The 15,816-nt window shown below is 42.5% G+C and overlaps 1 protein-coding gene across 2 annotated transcripts in view; it reads right to left on the minus strand.

Moving 5' to 3' along the window:
- pik3ap1 (phosphoinositide-3-kinase adaptor protein 1) overlaps positions 1–15,816 on the minus strand; it is a 48,938-nt gene that overhangs the window by 10,690 nt on the left and 22,432 nt on the right. For both annotated transcript variants that reach the window (XM_062975889.1, XM_003223131.4), the window contains exons 5-11: positions 10,629–10,771; positions 9,340–9,469; positions 7,484–7,680; positions 6,823–7,012; positions 3,492–3,572; positions 1,665–1,847; positions 111–176 (exon numbers count right to left, since the gene is read on the minus strand). In XM_062975889.1, coding sequence (XP_062831959.1) covers positions 111–176; positions 1,665–1,847; positions 3,492–3,572; positions 6,823–7,012; positions 7,484–7,680; positions 9,340–9,469; positions 10,629–10,771 — 990 coding nt within the window. The remainder of the gene's footprint in view (positions 1–110; positions 177–1,664; positions 1,848–3,491; positions 3,573–6,822; positions 7,013–7,483; positions 7,681–9,339; positions 9,470–10,628; positions 10,772–15,816) is intronic.

The raw sequence follows: 15,816 nt of genomic DNA on the forward strand, positions 1-15,816 counted from the left end.
CGTAACACACCTATCTCAACATGAAGAATGGAAGTTACAACCCCTAATCAATCAGTGGAAGTCACAATAACTAAAAATAAGATCAGAAAAGTGCTGTAACTTTAACTTACCTTTCCTAATTGTCCCAGCAGATACATAAAGATTCCCTGGTCTCTCTTGATTTTTTTCTGCAAATACTGAATGGAGACAATTTATATATGATGTTTTAAGATCTAGAACTAGTTTGTAGCTAGATGGCAACAAATAATTTAAAAACAAAATAGGATAAAATCAAAATGAGTAAAACAAGAAACAAAACTAGCCATTCCAAAACTAAACGATTAAAGGTCCTAGGCTACATATTAGTCATGGGCCCGTTTATAGTCTCATCTGTTTATTTTGTTTTTGTACCGTTCTGTCCATTCGGATGGCACATAATGGTATACCCTCCTATGGAACGGAAATATCAGTGACACAAAAAAAGGGGGGGAACGGTAGCCATTTGGTCAGATGATTTTCGGCACACTGTGTGCTTCTTATTCAACGCTCAGCACTTGGATTTAGGCCCTGGCGCTTTGCTGCTAATGGGCCTAAAATCTTCATTTTTTCAGATCTTTGACAGAAAAGCGCATTTGTGAAGGCGCCCATTTTCAAAAATGGTACTCAAAAATGAAAACAGGGCCTTACAAATGAAACAAACCAAAATGGATAGAGATTCTGTACAAATGCTCAAGACTAGTACATATTAGAAACTATTTAAGGGCCCTTCTACACTTACCTAAAACCCAGGATGAAGCAGATCAAAATAACCCGCTTCCTCCTGGGTTTCAGTTCCTACCCCTTTCCCCAGTGCCGGGCTTTCCTCAGGGGATGGCTAGATGTCATCCCAGGTCAAACAAAGGGTCATCAGGCGACCTTCAGCCCTCCATTTCCCCCAGAAAACCTACCCAAGGGGCCTACCAGCAACTCAAGCCCCTCTGCACAGCCCTTCTGATGCTTGAAAATCATGCATCAGGAGGTGGATGGAAGAGAGGAGAGAAATCCCCATCACCACTACCATCTCCTGCTGCCAGGAGGCCCCTCCAATATGTTTTTTTTGGGGGGGGGGAATTGGGGGCTGGGGGGGAGGAGTGGGTGCCCTCCCAGTCCTTCGGGCTCCAGGAGAGCTTTACAATCTTTTTTGGTTTTAACCATTTTAAATTAATTGGCCATGACCATCTCACTTATCACTTCAATAGAAGATCCTTTATTAATATTAAAAACTACCAGCCCGAGTATAAATCCTTGAGGGGGCCTACTGCTCACAGCTTTCCATTGTGAGAACTGATAATTTCTACTTTCTGATGTATGTACTTTGGCCAGTTTTCATTCCATAATTTTTTCTCTTATCACTAACTTGCCATTTGCTAAGGAATCGTTGGTGTAGAAATTTATAGAAGACCTTTTCGAAATCCAAATAAACAATATCTAACAGATACTAAAATAGTGGTTCTTAGCCTTTGGGCCTCCAGGTATTTTGGACTTCAGCTCCCACAATTCCTAACAGCTGGTAAGATGGCTGGATTTCTGGGAGTTGAAGTTCAGAACACCTGGAGGCCCAAAGGTTGGGAACCACTGTGCTAGAGGGATCAACAAGATTTTGTTTTTGCAGAAAAGCAGTCAAATGATTCTGGCTCAGTAGTTACCTTTATAAATATATGATTGCTTGTCCTGTTGTTTCAAGGAGGGATCGGGTCTTGGAACAGGAACAGGTGGTCTGTTAACCAGCTCCTGAGGGTAATTGTCCTGCTCCACAGTGTGGTAAACTTCTTCATCTTCACATTTATGATATATATCCTCTTTTGGATCTGGCACATCAGCACTAACACCTAAAGAAGAGGTTATATTTAGAAGAAAAGCCACACACAACTAGGCCCCTGTGTGCATTTAATTTTTACAGCACTGAAAATTAGTTCTACACTGTACATGCAAGGGTCCTATGTTGAATTTTTAAGAATATATGACTGTGTGGAACTCTGAAGTTGCATTTACTTAAATATGGTTACTGTTCCATACCTTACATTGAGGGTGGGAATGAAGAGGCAGGGACAGGATGTATGTTCTCTTGGGCCCCTTCTACACTGGCATATAAAATCCAGATTATCTGCTTCGAACTGAATTATAGGGGAGTGTAAACTTAGATAATCCAGTTCAAAGCAGATAATGTGGATTATCTGCTTTGATAATCTGGATTATATGGCAGTGTAGAAAGGGCCTTAACAAAACTCACAGTGGCTTGTTTACCTATCCTGACCTCTCTGTGATGCAAGCTAATGCTCCTGGGGATGTTTTGTCACCCCTTCTCCACCCAACAATTCTTTCTCAGCTTTTTCCTAGAAAGAAACTAGGTTGGATTTGCATCCTGAGTAACTGTATCTTAGAATGGAGTTCTTTTAGTAAAGCTTTTAGTTTATTTCTCCAAGGCATTTGTGATGTTGCTCCTTAATCAAAAGAAATGATGCATGCATTGTTACATTCTTCTTTTGCATGTGTGCTATGCAGGAAAATATAATAAAATGATTTAGCACAGTAGTTCTCAACCTGTGGGTCCCCAGATGTTTTCGCCTTCAACTCCCAGAAATCCTAACAGCTGGTAAACTGGCTGGGATTTCTGGGAGTTGTAGGCCAAAACACCTGGAGACCCACAGGTTGAGAACCACTGATTAGCAGAAGACTGTGCGAAATACGGCTTAAGCACTGCCTGCAGACTTAAGCTCCTGTTTTGAACACTTTCACCATTAGCCCAAATCCCAACAATTCTTCAAGAAATGACATGCAGAGAATATCATTCTCAGCTAAACTAACCTTCAGGCCATCACACTTGAGGACCTGATGAGGCCCAGAAACACATCTGAGCATGGGTAAGTGAACTGTTGATACTGGATCTGTGGATAATGGGGCTATAGTGTATTTTGGACTAGTATGGCATTTCAAAAAAGAATTTGTTTAATTTTTGTTACTTACATTCAGCCTTGGCTTACTATGTGTAACATAGAAATGAGAAGATTCTTGAAGACATAGAAAAATACAGCAAATATGATAGGGAAGATGTGTCCTATTAAGAACTAAGCACTGTGGAGAGTGAGGATGAAAACTAAACTCTGAGGCCCTAGGATCTACTTTAAACTGGATTATATGAGTCTCCACTGCCAGATAATGTGGGATAAGCAGATACTCTGGGATTAGATCCTGGGATACAGGGCAGTGCGGAAGGGGCCTTATTTTGCCTGGTTACTTCGGAATAGTTCAGTACCAGATTCACACTAAACTACTCATCATACTGCTCTTTTTTTCAACATACAAAGTACATAAATTTAAACAGCAAAATGCCCATATCTTTATGTATCCAGTATTACGATCATGATGCACATTACCAAAGGGAAACAGTGGTGTCTCTTTGCTTCTGGGAAATATCAAAAGAGATAATATTAGTTGCCCAATGTGTGATTGTTCTATCAATAGCATAGTCTCACCTTCTAAGAACTTGCGCATCATGTAGTCCTTTGTTGTCTGTGGAAAGGGGTTATTAGCATCTGACTGAAGCATTTCTACATCTGGGAAAAAAGCATACATACATCATTCACTGAATTTTTCTTTCATCATTTCTTAGAACAATAGAGCAAGGCACCTCATATTACAGCAGTCACATGGAAAGCCATTGGAAATGTTTTGTAGGAGGTATCTACAGGTGTACAAGAGAAGTATGATGAGTAGTTTATATGCACCTGAATGCATCTCTGCTCTAAGTCTGGAACAATTCAAAAAGAAATCTCTGTCCCAGTACTACTTTTCTTCTTGGCTGCTTTATTTATCGTGTCAGAAGTGAACCGAGGGCACAAGTTGTAATGTATTTGAAAACACAAAGTTAAAACAACAACAATAACAACAACTTGGCATTATACTAAATGTCCTTTGACCAGTAGCTGGCCACTTGGAGTGCCTCTGATGTTGCTGTAAGAAGGTCCTCCATAGTACATGTGGCAGGTGGTCTGTGGTTTTCTCTTCTCCATCTTTGCGTGTCATGGACTCCAGTCTGTAGCCCCATTTCTTAAGGTTGGCTCTGCATCTCGTGGTGCCAGAGCGCAGTCTGTTCAGCACCTTCCACGTCGCCCAGTCTTCTGTGTGCCCAGGAGGAAGTCTCTCATCCGGTGTCAGTCACTGAATGAGGTTTCGGGTTTTAGCCTGCCACTTTTGGACTCTCGCTTACTGAGGTGTTCCTGCGAGAATCTCTGTAGATCTCAGAAAACTATTTGGCGTGCTGGCTGATACCCAAACAGGGGATGGGCTGGAGATGGCTGCTGAAGCTTGGGCAAACCCTGGCCTTTATATGTCTCTAATTGCTCCCTGTAAAAATGTCAAGAAACCTGACTTGATGGGTCAAATATCCTTGGCACAATGACTTCTAAAAAAATTTCCTCAACAAAGTAAAGAAATATGAAGGTCTGCATTATCATCACTATGCAGTCATTTTCACAGGTGACATCAAAATATCTGGCAGTCATAAATGATCCTTTGAGCAAAGTGTGCTGGGCTAGGAACACCCTAAGCCAGGGGTCCCCAAACTTTTGAAGCAGAGGGCCGGTCCACAATCCTTCAGACTGTTGAGGGGCCAAATTATAATTTGAAAAAAAACAAAATAAATTCCTATGCATACTGCACATGTCTTATTTGTAGTGCAACAACAACAACAATGAAAAAACAATACAATATTTAAAAATGAAAACAATTTTAACCAACATAAACCTATCAGGATTTCAATGAAAAGTGTGGGCCTGCTACTGACCAATGAGATAGGCAAGTTAATTAGGATTGTTGTTGTTGTGTGCCTACAAGTCATTTCAGACTTTGGCCGAGCCTAAGTCTAAAATTAATTATTTATTTAGTGCATTTATTTACTACATTTATATCCCACCCTACATTTCCTACATTTATACCCCGAAGGGGACTCAGAGCAGCTGTATGTACATACAATATATTATATTATTAGCATAACACAATATTAGCATTATATATTACTACTAGCTGTGCCCGGCCACGCGTTGCTGTGGCAAAGTATGGTGGTATGGGAAATAAAGTATTGAGGAATTGGTGGTAATTAAGGTAAAGGGTAAACATTTTCCCCTGACTCTAGGGGTTGGTGCTCATCTCCATTTCTAAGCCGAAGAGCCGGCGTTGTCCGTAGACTCCTCCAAGGTCATGTGGCATGACTGCAAGGAGCGGAGTTACCTTCCCACCGGAGCAGTACCTATTGATGCATTCACATTTGTATATTTTTGAACTTCTGGGTTGGAAGAAGCTGGGGCTAACAGTGGGGGCTCTCTCCGCTCCCCCAATTCAAACCTGCGGCCTGTTTATGCTGGATAAGTGAGGCTGTATATTGATAATTTTATATTATCTGCTTAGAACTGGATTATATGAGGCCCCTTCTTCACAGCTGTATAAAATGCACACTGAAGTGGATTATATGGTAGTGTGGAGTCAAGATAATCCAGTGCAAAGCAGATAATATAAGATTATAAATGGGTTATATAGCTGTGTGGAAGGGCCTTGAGTCTACACTGCCATATAATCCAGTGCAAATTAGATAATCTGTGGAAGAGGCCTAAATCTGCCTGTCCACTAACTGAACCCTGGCTGTCCCTTGGCTGAGTTGGTTGCTAGGAGACCAAGTGGGCAGAGATTAGCCCTCTAAACTGGCAGCAATTGGATAAAAACAATTATTGCTCTCCCTCTAATTAGGACTTTATTTTTCTTTTCTTTTTGTTGTGTCAACCTAGAGGCATGGATGATGGGTTGTGTTGTCAAATTTCGAGGTTGGGGGCCTGTAGTTTTGTTGTTTTGTCCGGTGCCCTGATTCCATCACTCTTTTATATATATAGATATTGAACTATACCACTATACTATTATATAATATGTAATATATAACATATAATTAATATTATTATATGGTATTACTATTAGTATTATATTGTATAACATAATATTATTATCAATATTATATGTATATACAATATATATTATTAAAACTGATATGAACATATTATATTCTAAAACTGAGGGCGGGGGCCAGGTAAATGACCTTGGAGGGCCGCATCTGGCCCCGGGCCTTAGTTTGGGGACCCCTGCCCTAAGCCCTGAGATTTTGGGGCCAAAACCTGAAACCTAACAATGCCCTTGCTGATGTCACTAAATAAAATTCAGTAAGCATCAATCATACTTATGAAGGCATGTCATTTTAATGAAAAATATAAATTTGAAGGATATATTCCTCTGGTTGGAAATCAAGTTTTTCAAGCAACAGAGTGAACAGGAAGATGTACTAGCTTTTCTCAAATTTATATTTTTGCAAGCACTGCTTTTAACAACACATGGGCATGAAAATCAACAAGAAAACAAGGTTTTACAGTTCTGCTTAACATACCACACTTTTTGTTCCAACAGCCATTCTGAAACATGGTGGCAAGTGCACCAACCAATCTTTTTTAAATGCAATATTCTCACTCAGTAAAATGCCTCACCTTGAGGCCCACAGGAAAGTCCCTGACTTCTGGACACCCTGTTTGGGGATTTTATGGAAAGGAGCAGTCTCCCTCCTACAAAAAGCAGAAGAGGCCTTTCAAATCAAAATCAAATATAAGTTTATTGGCATTTTGACATGCCAAAATATATTCTAACAAAGCAACTGGTAACAAGAGTGGCAAAGTTGACTGGGGGGGGGGTGGCATTTTAGATTTGCGATCATTGTGTTTACCATGTTTAGCGTATATGAGGAATGCAAAAGCAAGGTGAATGCTATATACATACACAGATCCTCTGTGGCACTGGGAACCAGGCCAGCCATGGATTCATAGAGTTCCTCATCGCAGCCAGGATTCAGCGAACACTTCATCAGCAGATCGGTGGAGAGGTGAGCCATGGACTCATAAACAGAGTCACCTTCCTTACCCTGCATCAGCTCTTCTTTTATGTGACTTTTCAGCATGTCTGCAGTCTCCTGTAAGAAAAAGGAAAGCAACGGATCCTTCTTTGAGGCAATGGGGACTGTCCATGAATCCAGTTAAAAGTGTGCCTACCCAAAGACAGTATCAAAGACAGTAATGTGAGTCCTAGGTCCCTTCCACACAACTGTATGAAATCCACATTGAACTGGATTATATGGCAGTGTGGATTCAGATAATCCAGTTCAAAGCAGATATTATAGATTATCTGCCTTGATATTCTGGGTTATATGACTGTGTGGAAGGGCCCCTAGCCTGTCACTAAACATAATGCTATCCACTCCACACACAAAGATGCAAAAGATAAAACATTGGACCCTTGCATGTACACTGTGGTACTGGAATATTCACCCTTATCATTTCAGTATGGGGTATCTTTCTATGCAGTTAAACTTTAGTCACAATATTTTTGCTTCCATCACAATATTCTGCCAAAACGAAGAGAGATGGGAAACAGTTCTTCTTACCACATATTCATCAATAAATTGCCGGAGATCTTTGAATCCGTGTTTCTCTGCAAGGTTGTTTGGATACCAGCCATGCTTGTTGGCAACACTATAGGCTTGTAAGGCTCCTGGGCATGTAAGCAGAAGGGCAGTGAGTTTTTTCAGCCCATATTTTGCAGAAAAATGTAGTAATGTTGGCAGTTCTTCATCCCGCTGGCCTGAATTTAAAAAAACAAAGAGTTTACTGGTGGCATCAGCAAGAAAAGAGTCTAGGCAGCAAGGGAGACGGGGGAAAGGGTCTGGGCAGCAAGAAAAATAGTGGGCAGAGAGGGAGGCAGCGGAGAAAGGGTCTGTGCCCAGCGAAATGCTGTTGCTGCTGTTGTTTCAAGGAGCTCAAAACTCTAATGTTCCTGCATTTGTCAGGAGCTGCAAAGAGGAGGAGGCAGGAAGCAGCACGATGCTGCAGAGCCCCTCACTATCACCTTCAGAGCCTCAAGTGCTCCGTGGAGCACAGTTTGAGAAACCCTGGAAAAGCATGTGGACAATTTCAACAGAAAGGAGGAAACCATGAAAATGAACAAAATCTGGTTACTAGTATTTAAAAAAAAAAAACACCACAATCAAGACAGTAAATAATGAACACCACTCAGAAACAGGAGAACTCCATACATTAAGCAATCAAGGGCCAACTAACATCTCCCAAAAAGAGGATACATCTGTTAATGGAGTGGTGGAGTTATGTAATGTACATCAGGGGGGAAATCATCCTCAAGAGATGTGGCTAGTAGAACCGGGTCATCAAAGGGTTAAGATGCCTGGGTGAGTGCCTAGAGAGGCAGGCTAAGACAACACCTCCGGTCATGGAACATCATCTCTGTGGGTGGTAACTGAAGTTAATGAGTCTGTTATGAGCAGCAACCACACATTCACACTCTCTCTTCCGACTCTTCCCGCTGTGACTGCCTGAGTGAATACCTTGTAAATACTGTGGAACCATAATAAATCTTTGACCTGCCCAGGACTCTGGACTGAAGGCTATATTCCGATGTGCTTAAATCAAAGAGACAGGGAGACAAGGGAAGAGCAGAAAAGCGCAGCACGCATGTTACAGATACAGAAGATCTGTGTCTGCAACTCCAGGGGAGTCCCAAGTGCCACCGTGATTCAGAGACCCCGCACAGCTTCGAGGTAACAAAGGCCAGGCTACCTCTATGCAGATACCCTCACTGATTGACTTTGCAAACTTCATGGCTACTCAAATGCTAATTCAGCTTACTAATCAAAACATTTGCATTTCCTTAAACAGACAAGGGTTCTTTCTCCCACGCAGGACATTTCACAGGTATATACGCGTACAGTGTTCCCTCTCTACTTCGTGGTTCACTTTTCGTGGATTTGCTGTTTCGCGGTTTTTCAATACATTCTAAAAGGCTATTATAAATGATAAAAAATTACAATTTACAGCCTAAGGAAGGGAGGAAAGAAAAGCCAAAGGGAGAGAAAAGGAGCCCAAGCAGCAACGGGGAGAAGGAGGCGATTTATCAACATACGATTGGTTGATAAAGACTTAAAATAGTGTATAATTACTAAAATAATGTATAAATATAAAACAAATATAGTGTTCCTACTTCGTGGATTTTCACTTATTGTGGGTGGTCCTGGAACCTAACCCCTGTGATAAGTGAGGGAACATTGTATATACGCTCCACTAGCCTCACTGCCAACAGAACCTCTGAAGACGCCAGCCACAGATGCAGGTGAAATGTTAGGAGAGAATTCTGCTGGAATATGACCATACTATTGTTTTATGCCTTTTTAAAACATAAAGTTATCTGATTTCATATTATATTTGTGATTTTTTTTCCAGCCGAACTCACTAGTAATGTTTTCTTCCTCGAGTTGGTTGATTCCAAAAAGGTGCAAACCACATGCTGGAAGGTTCTTTTTCAATGATTCAGTCAGAATTTTGTCCAGAGCTTCTGTGCTGTAAGGTACTATTTTAAATGCCTAAATACAAAAAGAAACTCATCAGAAATATTTAAAACAAACTATATGAATTTGAATATCTAGCTATCTCACAAAAGTCCATTACTTTAAACATCTTGGGAATTTCTCAGTTGGATTTACTGATTCACGTAGGCGAATAGCAGCTTTGCATTTCTGTGTCAGTGGCCCTTCATCTTCTGACAAATGGGAAAATTAAGTTTCTCAATATACAAAGTCAATGAGAATATCATTTTTGAAAATAACACCATAGAAAAATATATAAATATGGGATGTCTAATGTTGCCTTTTGGGACAAAGCCATGTTGTAAAAGCATTATGGCTGCACAACAAAAGTTCTTAGGTATTTTCTAGCTCAAGACACAATAGAACGCAGAAGTACAATGGATGGATTTCCAATGGCTCTTTTTTAAAAACTTAGGAAATTACTTGTGTGAAAGATAACTTTGCTTTGGCAATAGCTGTAGTTAGTCAATACTGCATGATTTTTGATGGCCTAAGTACAGATGGTCCCTGTATTTTCCCTGAGTTGTCTCAATTCAATAAAGCAGTTCAACTATTTTCAGCTAAAGTATTCAAATATGCATACACACATATGCTCCCCAAAGGAGAACACCGGGCATTAGGTCCATTTAGCAAGAAGTCTCATTGCCAATTAGACTATGAATGAATGAATCGTATAGTGCGCCAAGAGGATTTTGACAAACGTTTGTATCTGTGGTGCTGGGAAAATAAACTCCTGGAAAATCTTGAGTTGGTGGTCTCATGTTTTTTAAGGAACATATTGATTTTTCTATTTCTTATGCAGTCTTAAGTTTATCCTGCCAAAAGTGACTGCGTCATTTTCTGAACATCAAAAAAGCCTTGTTGTATCAGACCAAAGCCATATCTAGTCCAGCATTCTGTTCAGACAGTGGCTTTCAAGATGCTCTGGTAAAGCCAGCAGAAGGGAAACTAATGCCGAAAGCACCTGTCATCTTCAGTCTGTCTCTGGTGCTAGAGAGAATACAAACCCATTATGTCTAGCAGCCCCTGAGAGCATTATTTTCCGCACATTTGTCCTGTCCCTTTTTAAAGTCATTACATTTGGCAGCTATCACTACAGCTTGTGACAGCAAATGCCACTGTTCCTTTATTTGCCTCCTCAAAAGCTACATTTTACCTGACACATGAATTCCACTGGATTTGCAGATGCAGTCAGCAAGTCACCAATTTCCTCCATATCAGTGTAATAGCTGATGCTTGTTTCAACTATCACTAAATCACCAGAAAACAACCGTAGGCATACAGTTCCAGGTGGCAATTCTGAAAGTGAGACGAAGATTAATTACTAACCCTTAATCTGAAAGAAAAGTCACTATGGTGAAAAAGCAATGAAGACCATTTCAATTTCTGTGTGAATATCCTTATGTATATTTTTACACCAAAGAGCAGCTGGATGCGTAAAAAAATGAAAAGCGATAATCTCAACACATTTCAATCAGAATGGATTGCTTTTTTAAATGATAGTTTACAGCCTTTGCCTCTGTTTGTAAGTTATTATCTTACATTTGTAATTGGCCTATTGTAGAGATGATTTGGATCATGGCAAGCATTCATATTTTATTTTACTTATAGGCACTGGCAATCCAGATAATTTGTGTTATCAGTATCTTTCTTTTACCTAGAGTAAATGCATGTATATGTAATGTATTTATACATCATTGTTTTTATTATTTTTAAATGATTTTAACGTATATTGTGTTCTGTATTTGTATGGTTTTATGTTTAATGCGGCATTGAATATTGCCAATTTGGAGGCCGCTCTGAGTCTCATTCGGGGTTGAGATAAAGCGGGGTAAAATGAAGTAAATACATAAAATAATTGCCTCTGACTTTGTAATGGGAGATCTGACTCCCGCCCCAAAAGCTGAAAATTGATGCTATTTTATAGAAAGGGCAGTTCTGCATGTCAAGAAGAGTGCATTTCATAAAATCCTTCATGTAGCACATTAAAAACCAAGGAGACATCTCTACAAATACGCACCAGGAAACTGTGTGGCTAACTGTGTGGAAACTGTGTCTGCATGTCAAGAAGAGTGCATTTCATAAAATCCTTCATGTAGCACATTAAAACCAAGGAGACATCTCTACAAATACGCACCAGGAAACTGTGTGGCTAAAAAGCAACAGAACAGCTGTTTTTAAAAGGTGTCATAAGATTATACATATGACAAGAACTATTACTTTCACAATTATCGGAATGTGTGATATGAATTTTCAGTACTTTCAGGTTTCTTTAGCCACAATCGCTAAAGAGACTGTAGAAATACAGTGCTGTGCTAACAACCCCTGACTTCAACTCGCAGACCTTGCTCCTCTGTGGGGAATGGTGGAAGAAGTTAGCTCTTGGCAGTAGTAGTAGGCAGCTTCCTTGGCCCCTTCCACACAACTGAATAAAATCCCACATTTTCTGTTTTGAACTAGAATATATGCCAGTGTGCACTCAGATAACCCACTTCAAAGCAGATATTGTGGGAGTTTCTGCCTTGATATTCTGGGTTATATGGCTGTGTGGAAGAGCCCCTTGTCAGTGGGGTAGTGAATCTATCTGGATTTCAGTCTGAGAAATCCATGGCGCCAGGCCATATACCTAAAATAGGTTTGGCATTGTGGCTTCATTGAGAGTCTGCTGTACAGCTAAACCATAAAAGTACAACATTTATACAAGCTGTACTAAAAGATCTGCTTGAAGATGAAAAAAGGTTCATAACACATTCATAAGCAGAAATAATTGCACTGGTGTACTTAGGAAAGTATATTTAGGGAAATGGGAGACATTATTTGGTTCAAATCTTGTTGTAATGAAGAACCTGGAACCACAGAAAAAATAGAGTTGGAGAGGGCCACAAGAGCCATCTTGTCCAACCTTTTACGAATATAGGAACATAAAGGAAAACACTCCTGAGTGACTGCCGTCCAGCATCTTTTAAAAGAGTTCGGAAGGTGTGATGACCCATGGGCCTTGTAGTCCTGCTCATGACATTGTGATGCCTGATGAAGAAGAAAACTTGGGTTTTTTACCTTCCCAGTCAGAACTGGATTCTTCCCAGACAGATTCTTCCCAGCCAGATCTGGGAACCTTGCACCTGCAAGGGGGTTATGTTCCAGAAGTATGTCAAACAAACACTGAGGCTACTTCTCCTGTGTTTTCTCGCCATGAGTTTTGTAAACAACAGAGAGGTTTGGAAGCGGCCTCGCGCAGGAGTGCTAGAATAATTGCTAAGAATTTGCCAATTAAGCCTGCTTTCCATGAGAATCTTTAAGGAGTCAAACATCTGGTCTCAGAGATTAGCTTTCGTTTCTGGTTCCCAGAGAACTGCTCTCGGCGGGAAAGTTAGACTCTATATAGGTGTTTTACTCGCGGAGTAACTTTGCGGAGTCAATTCGTCAGCCTCCGGAGCGAGTTGTGTCTGAACAGCGCGCTCCGCTTCAAGCCTCGTTCCTGCTCAAGCCTTGTCCTTGTTTCCAGCCTTCGCTCCTGTTTCCCAGCCTTTGTTTACCTACGGACCTTGCCTTGTTTCCCAGGACTAAACCTTGCCTTGTTTCACGGATTTTACCAAGTTATTCCACGGACCTTGTTCTTGTTCCTCGTTACCTTGTTCCACGATTCAAGCCTTGTTTCAAGTATCAAGTTATTCCTAGCCTTGCTCAAGTTCATGGACTAAAGGACCTTGTCATCTCCCCTCACTTTGCCTGGCAAAGTGAGTGTTTCGGTTATTGGATTACAACTTTGGACCTTAATATTTCATATTGGACATTGTTTCTTTGGACTAATTTTGACCTTTCCTGAAAGGTCTGCTTCTGGACTAACTTTTACATTTGCTTTTATTAACTTTATATATTTCCTTAATAAAGATATTAGATAGAATCTGGCCTCTGCGTATGGTTATTGGTGCTCTGTAGCCTGGGTCGTGACAGTTTGACTCCGCCCCCCATAAGCACCAATTAACCAAGGCCAGAATGTCTACCGGAACCGTGCCGGGTGGGCAGCCGCTTACCTACACCATTGACAAGGATGAGGTGGACCGAATCCGTGATAAGCTCAATGCACAGGATGGGGAAATAAAGGGTTTGAAGGAACGCGGAATCCGTCTTCCGGCCATGGCGTTGCCAACCAAGTTTACTGGAGAAGCTTCTAAGGTTCATGTTTTCCGTCGCCAATGCCAAGCTTATCTAGAGGCCCGTGATGCCGAGTTTCCCCAGGAAGACATCAAGGTGGCGTGGATTTACAGTCTCCTAGACGGGCCAGCGGCTAACTGGGCGACGGCTCTGTTCGACCAAGCCTCCCCACATCTAAGGTCAGCGCAACATTTCTTGGACCACCTTAAGGCGACCTGGGGAATCGAGGACAATTTGGAGGCAGCCGGGCACAAACTCCGCCGCCTCTTCCAAGGAGACAGACCCATGTCTCAGTACATAGCCGAGTTCCGAGTGCTGGCCCACAACACCGGCTGGAACGATGTTGCCCTCAGAGGACAATTTCGGGAGGGTCTCAATATTGAAATGCTGGAGGAAATCTCCAAGGTGGATCCTCCCCAAACGCTTGAAGCACTCATCGATCAATGTTTACGGGCTGAAGTCATGATTGCCAACAGGAAACAGTGGGTACGAGGCCAGAGCGGTAGAGCTGGGGCAAAACCCCCCGCTCCCGCCAGCGTTCAGCCGCGTCCAGTGTGGAGACCCCCACCACCATCCCCATACCCCAGAGGGAGCGAGGAGGTGCCGATGCAGTTGGGCAATGTGCGTCCCAGATTAGATGCCGCCGAGAAGGCCCGCCGCCAACGCCTAAATCTCTGTTGGTATTGCGGGAATGGGGGCCACTTCGCCAGAGAGTGCCCAGCCAAAGGGAAGCCCGCCGCCCGTCTTGCGGCGGCGTCCTCCACGGAGACGAAGGCGTCTGAGGCGGCTGGCACACAGCCGGCGGGGGAAGCCAACGACCGGGCGTAGAGAGGCTCGCCAACCCGGTCAAGAAACCCATTCAAGAGCCGCCAACCGGGGTCCTGTTCCTTCTAGTGGTCACCTTATGGTCAGCAAAAAAGGGACCCGTCATGATCCACGCCATGATAGACTCAGGAGCTACCAACAATTTCATTGATAGAGAGTATGCCGACTCTCTGGGATTACAATATCATGACTTCAAGAATGCCCGTGTGGTGCAAGCCATCGATGGCCGCCCTCTCAAGACGGGCCCCGTAAGCCAGTGGTCGGAACCCACCAGGATGTGGATAAGGGAACATATGGAAGAGATTTCCTTCTTTGTTACTGAGGTTCCCCATTTCCCTGTGATTTTGGGGATTCCATGGCTGACACTTCACGACCCAAGCATCTCCTGGTCCAACAGAGAACTGCAGTTTGCTTCAAAGTACTGCCAAAACCATTGCCTCGTAGCCAAGGTCTGCCATGCCACAGACACCGAGCCCATTATCACCTTGCCAAAGAAGTACTCCGAGTATTGGGATGTATTCAATGAAAAGGAAGCCGAAAAATTACCCCCACATAGACCTTATGACTGTGCCATTGACTTGGTGGAGGGGGCCCCGATCCCGCGAGGGCATCTCTACTCCCTGACTGAACCAGAGCAAGAAGCTCTCAGGGAATTCATAGAGACAAACCTTCGCAAGGGATTCATCAGACCCTCTCAATCCCCAGCTGCCTCCCCAGTGATGTTTGTGAAGAAGAAGTCAGGGGAATTACGCTTGGTGGTGGACTACAGAGCATTGAACAATATCACTAAGCGGAACAGCTATCCCCTGCCCTTAATCTCGGATCTACTAGACCGACTTCGAGGAGCCAAGGTCTACACCAAGCTGGACCTACGGGGGGCTTATAATCTAGTTCGCATCAGAGAAGGGGACGAGTGGAAGACCGCCTTCCAGACTAAATTCGGATTATTCGAGTCCCGAGTTATGAATTATGGTTTATGCGGAGCTCCCGCAACGTTCCAGCATTTTGTCAATGACATTTTTCAGGACTATCTAGATCGGTTCTTGATCATCTACCTGGACGATTTTTTGGTGTTTTCTAGATCACAATCGGAACATGAGAACCACGTTAAAATGGTGTTACAGCGATTGCGGGATCATGGACTTTATGCCAAGCTGGAAAAATGCGCTTTTGATCTACAAGAGGTAGATTTCCTGGGGTACCGCATCTCGCCTCTAGGGCTCTCCATGGACCCGGCAAAAGTTTCAGCAGTATTGGAATGGCGGGCGCCAACCAACAAGAAAGAGGTGCAGCGATTCTTGGGGTTCGCGAACTATTACCGCAAGTTCATTCCAGATTTTGCCCGCTGGTCTGACCCAATCACC

This window comes from Anolis carolinensis, chromosome 3 (genome assembly GCF_035594765.1).
Source record: "Anolis carolinensis isolate JA03-04 chromosome 3, rAnoCar3.1.pri, whole genome shotgun sequence".
NCBI classification, from domain to species: Eukaryota; Metazoa; Chordata; class Lepidosauria; order Squamata; family Dactyloidae; genus Anolis; species Anolis carolinensis.